This window comes from Hippocampus comes, unplaced genomic scaffold, assembly GCF_001891065.2.
Source record: "Hippocampus comes isolate QL1 unplaced genomic scaffold, H_comes_QL1_v1.1 scaffold174, whole genome shotgun sequence".
NCBI lineage: Eukaryota > Metazoa > Chordata > Actinopteri > Syngnathiformes > Syngnathidae > Hippocampus > Hippocampus comes.
The window spans coordinates 5,125,103-5,140,218 of record NW_017805983.1 but is presented as its reverse complement, the minus strand read 5'-3'; the positions used below and the strand labels follow the sequence as shown (position 1 = coordinate 5,140,218).

At 43.6% G+C, this 15,116-nt stretch overlaps 2 protein-coding genes across 2 annotated transcripts; both read left to right on the top strand.

Annotated features, from left to right (window-relative positions):
* Window positions 1-441: 441 nt before the first annotated feature.
* ddx20 (DEAD (Asp-Glu-Ala-Asp) box polypeptide 20) lies at window positions 442-9,193 on the top strand. Its single transcript, XM_019891027.1, has 11 exons — window positions 442-675; window positions 1,344-1,438; window positions 1,848-2,016; window positions 2,488-2,602; window positions 2,683-2,825; window positions 2,923-3,061; window positions 3,165-3,223; window positions 3,377-3,459; window positions 3,555-3,660; window positions 7,339-7,440; window positions 7,684-9,193. The coding sequence occupies exons 1-11, from the start codon at window positions 480-482 to the stop codon at window positions 8,781-8,783; spliced, it is 2,307 nt and encodes a 768-aa protein (XP_019746586.1). The 5' UTR covers window positions 442-479; the 3' UTR covers window positions 8,784-9,193.
* A 100-nt stretch (window positions 9,194-9,293) lies between these two features.
* On the top strand, window positions 9,294-12,759 carry LOC109528445 (5-hydroxytryptamine receptor 1-like). Its single transcript, XM_019891035.1, has 2 exons — window positions 9,294-10,774; window positions 11,732-12,759. The coding sequence occupies exons 1-2, from the start codon at window positions 9,740-9,742 to the stop codon at window positions 11,891-11,893; spliced, it is 1,197 nt and encodes a 398-aa protein (XP_019746594.1). The 5' UTR covers window positions 9,294-9,739; the 3' UTR covers window positions 11,894-12,759.
* Window positions 12,760-15,116: the final 2,357 nt, after the last annotated feature.

Here is a 15,116-nt window from a genome sequence, read left to right as displayed (position 1 = left end):
GATGGGGGACAGGAGAAGGAGCTTCAAGGCAGGCTGGTACCATATCCACCCCTGGCTTGAATATTCTCAACAGATGGACTCGGCGTATTGTTACGCTTGCAGATATTTTAGCCCTCCTAATACTGTTTTTTTCTGATCACTGTAATGTTATGACTACAATGCTTTCAAAGTTTGATGAAATAAAAAGTCAAATAATATTTCGAATTTGTCTTTTTAGCCCTTGGGTTGAATGTGCCCCTCCATCAAAACCCCGGCCCCAGCCCGGCCCCCTCAGTGAAACTGATCTAGAACCGCCACTGAGCCTGATTTATAGATTATTTTTAGGAAACAATTGTGTGTGCAGACCGATTTTTTTTTCCCGTTGAGCTAAACTTTATACCCCAGACCGCTAGGGGGCAGTGTAGTCTCAGCTCGACTTTGTTTCGACGGAGCTTTTAAGCCGCACTCTTTGAACGGTGGTTGGCTGGCTCTGAAGAAACATGGCGGCCTCCATCAGGAAAGCAGCCCACGATATAGATACGCGAAGCAGGACCGACGATGTCATTTTAACGGAGGGGATCGACTTCAGGTCGCTGTTATTGTCTGACGTCGTGCTGGAGGGACTGACAGCTGCAGGCTTTCAAAAACCTTCCCCGATCCAACTGAAGGCGATCCCGCTTGGCCGATGCGGACTTGGTACCTCCTCACTCTGTTTCTGTTTGCCTCTTTCGATTAATAACATCATGCCAATATGTCATCAGGAAAAGTCAAATAGACGCCCAATCATCTCAAATTACATACAACGTCAGATGTACGTAATTTGTGGAACGAAAGAAGGCCACGGATGGTTTTACAGTGTTCAGTTTTTAATGACTACAATACGCCCAGATTAGAGAAATCCATGAGTTTATATTTTCAATGGCAGGGGTTCTCAAACCTTTTACACTTGTATCACCTAAAACAATCCAAAACTCTCCAATCATCACCATCATGACTAACATTAAATATGAGCTTCAGTCCTAGAACGTTTCTGCATTATTATTGTAAACCACTGTAATATTATGCACAACTTGAACATTGCACGACTATCAAAGAAAATGTTCTCAATGATGTTGAGCACTGAATGTTTTTTCCTGTTCCATTTTGTATTTTGCCCTGTAAACAAACAGCGTTGTCTTGACTGCATTCACAATGCCTAAAAACAAAGCTTGCATCACTGGTTACATTTAGCAACCAATCAGTTGTAACTACAAATAGGAGGCATTGGGGGCACCCACTACATGTGACTCGTTCATGATGTGCCCAATCAAGTCAATTATGATTATTCCTAATGATGGGGCCCACCCATGGTTGTCTTGTTTCAGATTTGATTGTGCAAGCCAAGTCTGGCACGGGAAAGACATGCGTGTTCTGCACAATTGCTTTGGACTCTCTGATCCTGGACACTTCTGCCACACAGGTGAGTATAGTTGCAGTCAATAAGCAGCTCTCTTTTGCCCAATCACTGTAATTGATACTTCCCCTTCTCGCCCCACCAAAAAGACAAAAAAACAAGCCTTATTGTGAGCTTTACCATAACTTGACGAACAACAGATGGCCATGTGTGTTAATCACTTTGGTTATGGGTGTCTTAATCTGATGAGGTCAAGCTGCACAGTCTCATATGCTTAAATGAGACTGGACAATTATTGATAAAGCAGAGGCACGTCCAGCCTTTCGACAGTTTAGTCACTTGCACTAAACTTTAGTGCAAGTTGACTTGATTAGCTGCAGGGTCTTACTAATCACTGCACCCAGCACAAGACTTTGGCTCCAATCTGCTTCAATCAAGCATAAGTGCTTCTTGACTTTTACGCTGACCCGTGCAGGTTCTCGTGCTGGCTCCGACTCGAGAGATAGCAGTGCAGATCCACTCCGTGTTCATGGCGATAGGCTGCGCCATGGAGGGCTTGCAGTGCCACGTGTTCATCGGAGGCCGGCCTGTCAGTCAGGACAAACAACATCTGAAGAAATGCCACATCGCAGTGGGCTCACCTGGTAAACGGGCCCGTCGTTACCAACTTTAACCCACAATTCTGTAGACGAATGATGGCCAGAGGAAGCCTGTGATAAATTTTAACTTCTCTAGATGGCACTCTTGGTTTAAAGATGCAGTTGAAATTTGATGTATATCCATGGCACTAACCTTTATCTTTCAATCAAGAGCACCATCTAGAGCGGTGAAAAAAATATCACAAGTGCTACAGGAAATTTCATTTTCCCATCACTACCAGTTGGTAAGTTATGCACAGGAAACCAAGTTGTGAAAGAATCATCCTGGGGCTGTTTGAGCATGGCTAATTTTTCAAAAGACAGTAAACCAAAGAAAGCACGGTTTCCCCACCAAGCCCTCTTGATCCCTAAGACGCAAAATGTCCACAATCCTTAAAGTCCTTGTTTATTTCATGAGGAAAAAAAAACTACAAAAAAACCTTTGTAATTTAGGTGTCATTTTGGTCATTCTCACAGGTCGTATTAAGCAGCTCATTGATCTCGGCATGTTGTCCACCGCCAGCATTCGTCTCTTTGTTCTGGATGAGGCAGACAAGCTGCTGGAGGAGGGCAGCTTCCAGGAACAGATCAAGTATGGGGACCAAAGGCAGAACATTTGCAAGCTTCTTACAAAATGAGGTTGTCAACCCACAATATTTTGTCCCTCTCCAGCTGGATATTCTCCTGTTTGCCTGTGAACAAACAGATGCTGGCACTCTCTGCCACCTACCCAGAATCTCTTGCTCAACATCTTACCCGCTACATGAGAGAGCCCACTTTTGTCAGGCTCAACCCCAGGGACATGGGACTCAAAGGTACATGCAGTTAATCCATTCGAGCCTCCTGCATTTTGGCACCCTGATTTAATTGAACAAATGCTCCTTATTAATGTTCATGTTTGGTCCACACCAGGCCTGAGGCAGTATTACAAGTTGGTGCAGTCCCATCCATTACCTCATAAGGTCTTTGAGGAGAAGGTCCATCTCTTGCTTGAGTTGTTCAGTAAACTGCCTTTTAACCAAGCGCTTGTCTTCTCCAACTTGCATACGAGGTGATTTATACCGGTAGATTTGATTGATGTCAAACATGAACTTTTTTTTGGAAAAGGAGACGTACTGTCAGTGAAAACACTGATACTTTGCGTTCCCCTCCAGGGCTCAGCATCTGGCAGACATCTTGTCCTCTAAAGGCCTACCTGCTGTTTGTATCTCAGGTAAGATTTAGAGGGAGACGTCGGGGGGCCACAGCCGCCTTTAAATAGCCGAGATGAGATCATCCTAAATTGAACTTGGCTTCACCAAATCAGCGTAGGGTTGCTTCTTTGTCATAGCAGTCGTGACTTACAATTTCTTTTTTGATCACGCAGGTAGTCTGAATCAGGAGCAGAGACTTGAGGCCATGTCCAAATTGAAGCAGTATCAATGCAGAGTACTCATCTCAACTGATCTGGTGAGTTGCACATTTAAAAAAAATAAGATTAAATTAAATAAATACATGAAAAAGAACATTGCTATGAGTCATCTTGTGATTGTTCTCCCTGTTAGACCTCTCGGGGCATAGACGCAGAGAAGGTCAACCTGGTGATAAATCTGGATGTGCCACAGGACTGGGAAACATACATGCACCGAATCGGGCGAGCTGGGCGCTTCGGTCAGTGTTCAGTTGGGTTTTTTAGATGCATCTCCAAGGTAGTCACTAAAGAGTGAAAGGTGACACGGCCAAAGTGACTAACTTTCAACCAAGGGTATTTTAGTTGAAACTAAAATTAATCAAAGCTCTTCAATAGTGATGGACAAATGAAGCTTCATGAAGCACTTGTGATCATTTTTTTGATTCCTCTAAATGTCACTCTTGGTTTAAAGATGCAGTGGGAATTTATTAATTTCCATTGCAATCGCAGTGGGCTCACCTGGTAAACGGGCCCGTCGTTACCAACTTTAACCCACAATTCTGTAGACGAATGATGGCCAGAGGAAGCCTGTGATAAATTTTAACTTCTCTAGATGGCACTCTTGGTTTAAAGATGCAGTTGAAATTTGATGTATATCCATGGCACTAACCTTTATCTTTCAATCAAGAGCACCATCTAGAGCGGTGAAAAAAATATCACAAGTGCTACAGGAAATTTCATTTTCCCATCACTACCAGTTGGTAAGTTATGCACAGGAAACCAAGTTGTGAAAGAATCATCCTGGGGCTGTTTGAGCATGGCTAATTTTTCAAAAGACAGTAAACCAAAGAAAGCACGGTTTCCCCACCAAGCCCTCTTGATCCCTAAGACGCAAAATGTCCACAATCCTTAAAGTCCTTGTTTATTTCATGAGGAAAAAAAAACTACAAAAAAACCTTTGTAATTTAGGTGTCATTTTGGTCATTCTCACAGGTCGTATTAAGCAGCTCATTGATCTCGGCATGTTGTCCACCGCCAGCATTCGTCTCTTTGTTCTGGATGAGGCAGACAAGCTGCTGGAGGAGGGCAGCTTCCAGGAACAGATCAAGTATGGGGACCAAAGGCAGAACATTTGCAAGCTTCTTACAAAATGAGGTTGTCAACCCACAATATTTTGTCCCTCTCCAGCTGGATATTCTCCTGTTTGCCTGTGAACAAACAGATGCTGGCACTCTCTGCCACCTACCCAGAATCTCTTGCTCAACATCTTACCCGCTACATGAGAGAGCCCACTTTTGTCAGGCTCAACCCCAGGGACATGGGACTCAAAGGTACATGCAGTTAATCCATTCGAGCCTCCTGCATTTTGGCACCCTGATTTAATTGAACAAATGCTCCTTATTAATGTTCATGTTTGGTCCACACCAGGCCTGAGGCAGTATTACAAGTTGGTGCAGTCCCATCCATTACCTCATAAGGTCTTTGAGGAGAAGGTCCATCTCTTGCTTGAGTTGTTCAGTAAACTGCCTTTTAACCAAGCGCTTGTCTTCTCCAACTTGCATACGAGGTGATTTATACCGGTAGATTTGATTGATGTCAAACATGAACTTTTTTTTGGAAAAGGAGACGTACTGTCAGTGAAAACACTGATACTTTGCGTTCCCCTCCAGGGCTCAGCATCTGGCAGACATCTTGTCCTCTAAAGGCCTACCTGCTGTTTGTATCTCAGGTAAGATTTAGAGGGAGACGTCGGGGGGCCACAGCCGCCTTTAAATAGCCGAGATGAGATCATCCTAAATTGAACTTGGCTTCACCAAATCAGCGTAGGGTTGCTTCTTTGTCATAGCAGTCGTGACTTACAATTTCTTTTTTGATCACGCAGGTAGTCTGAATCAGGAGCAGAGACTTGAGGCCATGTCCAAATTGAAGCAGTATCAATGCAGAGTACTCATCTCAACTGATCTGGTGAGTTGCACATTTAAAAAAAATAAGATTAAATTAAATAAATACATGAAAAAGAACATTGCTATGAGTCATCTTGTGATTGTTCTCCCTGTTAGACCTCTCGGGGCATAGACGCAGAGAAGGTCAACCTGGTGATAAATCTGGATGTGCCACAGGACTGGGAAACATACATGCACCGAATCGGGCGAGCTGGGCGCTTCGGTCAGTGTTCAGTTGGGTTTTTTAGATGCATCTCCAAGGTAGTCACTAAAGAGTGAAAGGTGACACGGCCAAAGTGACTAACTTTCAACCAAGGGTATTTTAGTTGAAACTAAAATTAATCAAAGCTCTTCAATAGTGATGGACAAATGAAGCTTCATGAAGCACTTGTGATCATTTTTTTGATTCCTCTAAATGTCACTCTTGGTTTAAAGATGCAGTGGGAATTTATTAATTTCCATTGCACCAGCCTTTATCTTTAAACCAAGAGGACCATCTAGAGCAGGGGTCTCCAACGTGGTGCCCGCGAGCACCAGGTAGCCTGTGAGGACCACACCAATAGCCCGCCAGTGCTAGGAATGTGATTTGCTAGTAGAAATTATGATTTAAAAATGCAAACACTGGCAGTATTGTGAGACATTCTAATATTATTAAATGTAATTTGTACAAATGTTATTTCAGAGGTGTATCAATTTGGTTGCCCTTCACACAATCAGTACACATGAAATAGCTCTCACTCTCAAAAAGGTTGGTGACCCCTGATCTAGAGTTTCATGAAGTTTCATTTTCCCCATCATTTGTTTTAATGAATGACAGAAAATAAAAACAAAAAGAACCGGAAATGAACCAAAACTACATTTTATGTTGACAAAACTAACGATAATTGTCCATCGTTTTTGTCTTCGGCAATTAATTTAATACATGAACCTTTTGGCTTGATTCTTAAATGTGAATTTAGATGTATTTATTTCTTGAATTAGCCGGAAGAAGGACGTTCAAACGGGTGTCTGGGAGTTGTGGTCCTTTTAGTGTATCTTGCTTTGATTGGCTAATGCAGGCACCTTTAGCACATGGTGTTATTGGCCGAGACCCAACCACTCACTCACTCTCTCACTCACATACCGACTCAGGTGCAATCATTTGTGGAGGTAATCAAAATTGCCCCCTAATAATGCATTTTAGATTAGATGGACTATTTATATTGATAGTTTTAAAGACATATCGCTTATTTACCCCCAACAAAATATAATGAATGATTTCATGACCAACACAATATTAAATTTAGAGTAAAATATCCCTTTCCATGGGCTGATCCAGTTCTTAACAATAATAATGCTAATAAGTATTATTCATAGTATTTTAGAATGTATTACAAGTTGCGTGATGTGAAATAAAAAATTCATTTTAAACCTAAAAAACAGACACCTAATTTTTGTCATTGGATGTTTTCTGAGATCTTTTGCAAGAAAAACAAAATCAAGAGTGTGATCTGTTATCTGTCAAAATTGAGTGATATCATAGGATTGTAACAAGATCCAAATGCGACGATTTGATATTATCACAATATGAACCTCGTGAAACAATAATTATCACAATATTGATTGTGTGGGTGGTTGGCAATATTTAAAAAAAGCTCATATTGGAAAAAAAGCACAATATTGTGTTTTTGTACATGACATCATTTTTTTTGTCATTGTTCCAATTGGCTCAGCGGCGCTAAGTATCATGGTCTGTGTAGTTCACACTGTTGTAATTTCTGCATAACATGATTACACGACATGGTGGCGATATTTTAATATCACAATATCGCTGTTATCGTGACATCACGAGAAATATCCCTGCCTGCACAAACACTGTAAAAAGACTCAAAACCACACAGGTAATATTCCCAAGGCTATAATAACTTTTAGACTAGAAATATAAAAATGGTCATACAAAAATTCAGCCCTCATACATCATGAGGAATTCAAATCAGAATCCAACTTTGTTCACAGGCACTCAGGGCCTTGCTGTGACCTACTGTTGCCATGGTGAAGAGGAGAACAAGATGATGGCAATTGCTCAAAAATGTGGCCTGAATTTGTCAGCGTTGCCAGGTATTATTTACCAGCACTTTGCTTGTAGCATGCTTTGTATGTCTCCACTGAGTTTGTCTGGAACAAAATTACCTCAGTCTGATTTGCTTCCACTTTGAGATGTCTGCTTGGTAAGGATCTTGCTTTAGCTACTTAAGTATAATGACATCACACATTCACAACAGAAATGCACAAACTGCTTTCCAAACTCGTGAACTTGGTCAGACAACTTCTTCCTGTCATCGCTGTCTTCTTCCAATTTAGCCACCATTGATGCTGGACTGATGGCTGAGCAATGTGATTGGGATGTCTGCGCCGAGGCTTCATCTCCGGGCCTCCAAGCCCAGCACTTCTCCATGTATGAGAAAAAGAAGATTGTACGCTCTAAAGTGTGCCCGCCGTCTGGTTCTGCCCTTGTCACTGAGGAAACTCAGGACTCCGGAAAGCCTAAGATGAGCCGCGGCCTTGAAGGGCTTTCTGGAAAGACGCATCCTACACAGAATATGCTCCCACAGAGCCCCTCTAAAGCGGCGCCGACGCGTAAAGAGCTGCAAGACGCACTGCCAAAGATCTCTCCGCTGAGCTCATTTAAGAGCTGCACATCCGGGTTTATGACGTTCGAAGAGGCTGAGCGGGACTTCCAAGAGTTCATTATGACAGGACTGGGAAGATCAGTGGAGATCGTCAGGGAGTTCAGTGGCCAGGGCGACGGCGGTGATTCTAACGGGCACAGAGAATTTGCCATGCTTCATGATGACGGCGGTGAGTTGTGTCAAGGCTGGAATTCGGAGCGTCACTCTACAAAATTAACCCCCGGTTCTTCAAGCCCCGAAGATGACTTAGACGACAAGGCCCGCATGACTGTAGGCGGAGAGAGCACTGCAGTCATTCACCCTCAGACAGAAGCAAATCATAGCTGCACGCTGGAGCCATTTACACCTGAAGCTTCCATTACATTCCAGCCAACAAACGCAACGAGCAGCAGAACTTCACCCCGGCCGGGCGACTTGAACTCAATGCTCGGTATTAAAGCTGGCGCACAAACTAATCAGACATCGTCGGACAGACCAACCAGAAATGATCTGACAAAGAAGAAAGTCCAGATTGAAAAATGGAGCCGCCGGAAGCCAGAGAAAATGAAGAAAGAGCAGCAATGGAAAAGGGATGAAGACAAGTACGACGTGGAAGATGACTCTCATGCTGAGAGTTACTGGAGAGAGTCCTACCGAGCATGGGTTGATTACTACGCCTCAATGTCTCCTTTTCAAGAGCCAACTTACCAAGGCTACTACAGAGCAGCTCACAACTGGATGGCAGCTTATCGTATGAACAAAGTTTATGTGGAGGAACTGCTCAAACACTGATTTATACGTCCCGAGCTACCAGTAAGGAGGGTCAATATCATTATAAAGTGCCTTTGGTGTCTTCAGAATCACTTAATCAGAATGTCATGAGGAAGTGATGATGTAATCAGGAAATATAGAAGAACAATGAAAGTCTGAGGTCTTACGATAAGTGGCTGAACATTTCCACAGGTACCAGTACATGATGTGTTTCCTTCATTTTATGTGCTTTTCCCTTCTTTGCAATATGTGGTTTTGGCAACGTACTGTTTTGTTAACTGTCATGTGTGTTGTGGTTCAATGTTCATGTTGGGTCATTTTCAACATTGTGTGTGTAGTCGGATGTTGTCAAGCTCGACAAATCCTTTCAGAAATTCAAAATACACATTAAATAGCACAAAGTCATCCTGCCAAACGAATCGTCCACCCTGTCGGCAATCTCACTTATTTTGCTGATTGCATGAGCTGCAGGCAGCAAATGGAAGTTGGGCATCTTGACCAATGTGCATGATTAACAGCATAACGGTAAGACAACAACGAGATAGACTTTCTTTTGGTGTAATCAGGAAGTCTCAAAGGCACCATTAAGGTGATAATGACTCAGATACTTCAGTACACATTACATCTGCGACAAAGAACTCCGTACGATTATGAGTTCAGTTTTGGAGCACAGCTTTTTTCTTTTTTTCTCGAAACATTGTCCCGTTAATCCATCTTTGTTAAGGCTTGAGCAAGGTCAAGACAGCTTCAGGTGATTGCAGCTAATCAGCGCTGACAATCAGTGAAGCGAGGAAAAAAACAACACTCGAGTACTGCCACCAGGTGACCACTCAATCTTGTGTTTTTGTTTTGTTTACTGCACTTGAAATTAAATCCGTGAGTGGCAACCTTGGACGAGCAGGATGTGATTTCTGCAGGATGTGTGGCTACAAAACGTTTGCCATGGAAAGACGTGCCATAGAAGAGAAACAGCCTGGATGATGGACGTGCGCGTTTCCAGCAACGCCACAGTCTCTGACTTCGAGAGCAACCCGGATCTGTTGTTTCTCGCATTCAAATGCGGGATCTTGATTCTGACTTTAGTCGTGGGTTTGCCCGGCAACGTGTGGGTGTGTTGGGTCGTGTTCCGCACCAAGTGGCTCCAGACGAGCAACAACGCGCTTCTTGTCAGCTTGGCCGCCAGTGACCTCCTCAAGTGCTCCGTGGACACGCCGCTCTTGCTCGCCTCGTTCGTGCGATCCGCGGAAAGCAACCGGCTGCCGGTGTCCGTGTGCGCCCTGCAGCAGTTCACCTGGGCCTTGTGCAGCTGCGTGCAACTGCTCACCCTGGCCAGCATCAGCGTGGAGCGCTACCACGCCATCTCGTTCCCCTTCCAAACCGAGCGTAGGAGAGCCCGCGTTCGCCTCTGGATCATGTTCATCTGGCTATGCGGCCTCGTATTGGCCGGAATAGCCCTGACTCTCTCCAAGCAATCCCTCTTTTACGCGCACTGCCGGCCACCCGTCCCTCCCAGCGACGGTCATCCGTATCCGTTCGGACCTTACGTTTTGGTACCCATATGGGGGTTGTCTCTCACTGTTATCGTCATTCACTACGGGCGAATCATCAAACTCGTCAGGCAGCATCGAAAGAAAGTTTTCAGTCGGGGTATTCGAGTGATGCCCACGGTGTCTGAGCACGTCTGGAGCTGTCTGGGCGAGTCGGCTTCAGCACCACGGTCAGCACCGCCGCTGGCCTGCTGCAAGCCGGTGGCCGGCTGCCGGCCGGGGCACTCGGTGTCCGGGGAGTCGTGCTCGGGCCCCGTGGCCGCAGGAGCCCGCAGGACACTACCGGAGATCGTGGGGGCGGTGTGTCTTCGGACGCCCGGAGCCAGGGAACGAGGGAAGAAGCAGGTTGAGGGCAAACTGGCCAAACGCTTTGGCTACATTATTATCACCTTCACGCTTTTTTGGCTCCCCATGGTGGTTATTTTGCTCATGAATCACCTCATCGCGCGGCCGGATACCGACAAAGTGAGTTGGACACAAACAAAACAGTATGTGTTAGTTTGAGGCATCATAACGTTCACGTTGACAATTACTGTGTCAATTATTAGGTGAATGATAGGACAGTAGTTCTTCAACAACCAACACAAACTAACAGCAACCAATGCAGATCTATTGTTAGTGCTTGTTAAATTCGTCGAAATCATTCACTCATCCCCAAATTGAGGCAGTTTATTGGGCTTCTCAGAAATTCAGTCTAACATCAGCCACCAGGAATGTCACTGTAGTTTGACATCTTCGTCAAGAAATAACAATACTGTGCTTGGCCAGTTTAAGATGGTCAATTTGAACATTTGCTCATAACTAGTCATAAATAGATCAGTTTAGCATTAAAAAATATAAATTGGTGAGTTCCGCAAAGATTGTAAGCTTGTTATTGTCAATGTAAATATAACAAGGACCAGGATACACAAAGAAATTCCTTTCTCCATTTTTAGTAACAAGTAACACTATATAAAACAAAAAATTTACAAAAAATGTATAAGATAGAGAATCACTAAAATTAGAAAGACAATTTGACGATACATAGTGAAGTATTACTGGTGAAACAAGCAAAACAAAAAGATTTAGCTAGTTTGGGGCAGCTGTAGCATAAACTATACATGAGTGGTCTAATAGATTTCTTAAACAATCAATTTTTTTTTAAATTCTTGCCATTCAGTGCAACCATTGAGAGACCTAGTCTCTTTTTTTGGCGATGTTTGACAGCATGATTACTTTCTTTTATGTTAAGGATTCAATCGGTGTATCCTACACAGTAATGCTGCCCTATGTACCCTCACAGAAAGCAAATCCCCGAATATGTCACTGACTGCAACTGCTTGTTGTTGGATGCAAGCACGTGTGCTTTATCCTCAAAACAAATTTAAACCTCCTTATTTTGGAAACAGTGACTTGCATTTTGTTGCATTCTCTGTCATACAGTTACTGCTGGAGATGGAGACCTCGGCTCTGGTGCTGACCTGCGTGCAAGCTGCAGTGGATCCGCTCATCTACACTTTGGTCACCAGACAGTTTCGCTGTGAACTTAGCAAGATATTCTTGTCTATCCGAAAGTGTCCACTGAAATTTCCAAGCAAGATTTAAAAGGAAACCCCTGTTTGCAAAAAAGAAAAAAAAAACCTCAAATGTGTTTCATTTGCACAGCTTAAACCATGACCAAGGGAGGTTAAAAAAAAAAAGTCCACAAACCATATATGTGGCAGATATAGATGTTTTATCAGGCTTTTCACAGTTGGGACACAAGACAAGGTCATAAATAATATCAAACACGACAAGATACGCACAGCAATAGTCTTAACAACAACAGGTGGCATAGGAGGGCAAAGCAAAACGTGAGAAGAAAACCGATTGCTCTTGAAGAAGACAAATGAGAATACATAACAGAGAAAGAGAGCGCCAAACAAGACAGGGCGGGTCTATTATTTTTCATTGTGTACAAAAATCAATGGAGACATTGAGCCGAATTCAAATTGTGTTTGAAAGGGCTGCTGACACAAAACAAGCAAAAACGTTTCAGCCAAATCAAAGAAAAGAGACCTCACTTTTGCCATTACCTGTTCTACAGTAGATTAAAATATTCCAAATGTTGGAATGAAGCCTGTAAACATGATGGGCTCCTTTTTTTCATAGACAGGGCAACTGCACCTTGACACAAATGCCGGCGGGTCCTTATTTTCAATTCGCTGCAAGGCTCGCTGTGCATTTGCCAATGTGACAAACAGGTCTCCTCCAAGCTGGGTGGGCCGGTGCAGCAGAAGGAGTGTCATTGAAATTGCCTGGCGGAGTGACGATTCGGTGGCAGAAAGCCGATCTCAACCTTACGCATTCTCAGACCATGTCTAGCTCTGGTGCAGGGTCGACAGCTCGTCTAACGCAACATATTTCATTCATACTATATATGAACAGCAGGCATCAAACCCTCTGAACCATTGCATTTATTTTAAAATATCCATCCATCCATCCATTTTCAGAACCGCTTTATCCTCACTAGGGTCGCAGGGGGTGCTGGAGCCTACCCCAGCTGTATTTGGGCAGTAGGCGGGGGACACCCTGAACCGGTTGCCAGCCAATCGTAGGGCACACAGAGACTAACAACCATCCGCGCTCACACTCACACCTAGGGACAATTTGAAGTATTCAATCCACCTGCCATGCATGTTTTTGGAATGTGGGAGGAAACCGGAGGACCTGGAGAAAACCCACGCATGCACGGGGAGAACATGCAAACTCCACACAGCAAGGCCAGAGCTGAAACCAAACCTGGTACCTCTGCAATGTGAAGTCTCTCTCTCTCTCTCTCTCTCTCTCTCTCTCTCTATATATATATATATATATATACACACACACTTAGGGGAATGATACAGCTTTAGGGGTGGAATTAACAATTTGGGCAGGGGCAGTCTCCAAATGCCCACCTCAGAACATGCAAACTCCTCCGCCATGTCGAGACTTTGCTGCTCAACTTGCGCTGACGAGAGTGAATTGAGCTGCTTTGATTGGCCATGAGCTCAGTCAGTTGTGACCACTCCCATAGCGGGGCAGCCCTCCCTGTTTGATATGACTGTATTTATGACCCAGATCCACCGGCCTGCGCTTGTCTACGAAATTTCCAAAAATCAGTCTAATCCGCCTCCACGTCGAGTTATGCCACATGCTGCGCAGCATTTACGCCAGTCACGAAAATCTCACCCTGTGTTGCTGTGTTTAATACAGCTTTCTAAATAAGAAAAAGGCCAGCCTGTCTGTGCTTGTCTCCTTGTTTTAATTCTGTCACTACACCAAAAATGGTACTAGTACTTAAACTATGACACTTTTTCCGCTCCCACCCTGTCAACTATTTTTGGCTTTCTCTGAGTAATCACTATCCTCGGGATGAGGGAACATAGCGGGAATCTGGGCCCCTCATATGTTGATATGGAACATACACTTCATCATCCGTGTTAGATCATATTTCTTTTTTCTTTTTTTTTTTTTTTTTTAAGAACAACGCACATGTAAAACTGTGATTACAAAGTTCATCTTTTATGCTGATGAAATAAATCTTATTTTTAAAAGGTAATTTTGGCTGTGATGATAATTTGACAAGATCACTAAAATCTACTTCTACATCAGCTAGGCACTCACAGGCTAGCTTGATGACTTGCTGTGCACATTTGAACATATTGTAACGGTGATATGTTGGTACATCTATAGCACTGCCTGTGGGCTCATTCTGGACATTTTTTTCATGGATGAATAGCAAGATTGGGATGGAAATTGTATCTCCGACAGCGGTACAAAGCTGTTGGACTGACATTCAGAATAGACAAAAGGCCAAGTGGAAGGCTTAGCTCAGAGTTGAGCACACCTGAAAAGTCCAATGTCAGTGGGCTTTGTGGGGATCTAACGTTGTATGCCGGTGACAGAACTCTGGGCCTGGTTCAATAAGTGTCCTTTATGTCGGCATAGCAACCAACAAACCAGATCCCACTGCCTGCATCAAGTTCTCCTGCAAATGAAGTGTGGGGGGTGGGGTATGTAACATCGAGGAGGACAAAAACTACAAACACCAAAGTTTTTTAAACGTACAGAGTACACATACTCAACAACTTTGAAAAATGCCCACTGACTTAGAGGAAGAAAGAATGTTGCTTGACAGCTATAAAGATAACTTTAAGCATACAGTAGTTCACACAGGAGGGATAAGGAATACAAGCGGACAACAACGACAGAGAGAGAGAGAGAGAGAGAGAGAGAGAGAGAGAGAGAGAGAGAGAGAGAGAGAGAGAGAGAGAGAGAGAGCACAGCTTCACTGGTTCTGCCAATGGTCAAATATTACAAAATATTCTATTCACAATATTCACAAAGGACCTGGGCTCAGAACATATCAGTGTCCAAAATTCTCAGTGAATGCCTTGTGCTTTAAATTGGGGTGGCTTCCCATTCCATAATATAATTCTATGCGTTCAACAATTTTGTCATTCAAGATCCGTCTCCAGACAAAGGGTATATTTAGATCTATGAATATGAATTGATGATTTCACTCTGACAAAAACAGGCACATGTCGTATAAAAAGGCTCCCAACTGAGGATTTTGGACAGAAATGCGTCATTCGAAGCCTTGAGGGTGGCAGCTAGTCAAATACACCGTATACAGAGCAATAGATGGACTTCCAGAAGAATTGAAAGTTCAGTCACCCGAAAATTCGCCCCAATGCAGGCACATACCCTTGGCCCAAAACATCACAATTCTATTCTAGCTAGGAAAATGCACACACACACACACACACACACACACACACACACACACACACAAACACACCAACAC

Coding starts and splice junctions, on each gene's coding strand:
- ddx20 (XM_019891027.1), top strand. CDS start 480: ATGGCGGCCTCCATCAGGAAAGCAGCCCACGATATAGATACGCGAAGC. Junction 676..1,343: donor GCTTGGCCGATGCGGACTTG/GTACCTCCTCAC, acceptor GTCTTGTTTCAG/ATTTGATTGTGCAAGCCAAG. Junction 2,017..2,487: donor CATCGCAGTGGGCTCACCTG/GTAAACGGGCCC, acceptor TCATTCTCACAG/GTCGTATTAAGCAGCTCATT.
- LOC109528445 (XM_019891035.1), top strand. CDS start 9,740: ATGATGGACGTGCGCGTTTCCAGCAACGCCACAGTCTCTGACTTCGAG. Junction 10,775..11,731: donor CGCGGCCGGATACCGACAAA/GTGAGTTGGACA, acceptor TCTGTCATACAG/TTACTGCTGGAGATGGAGAC.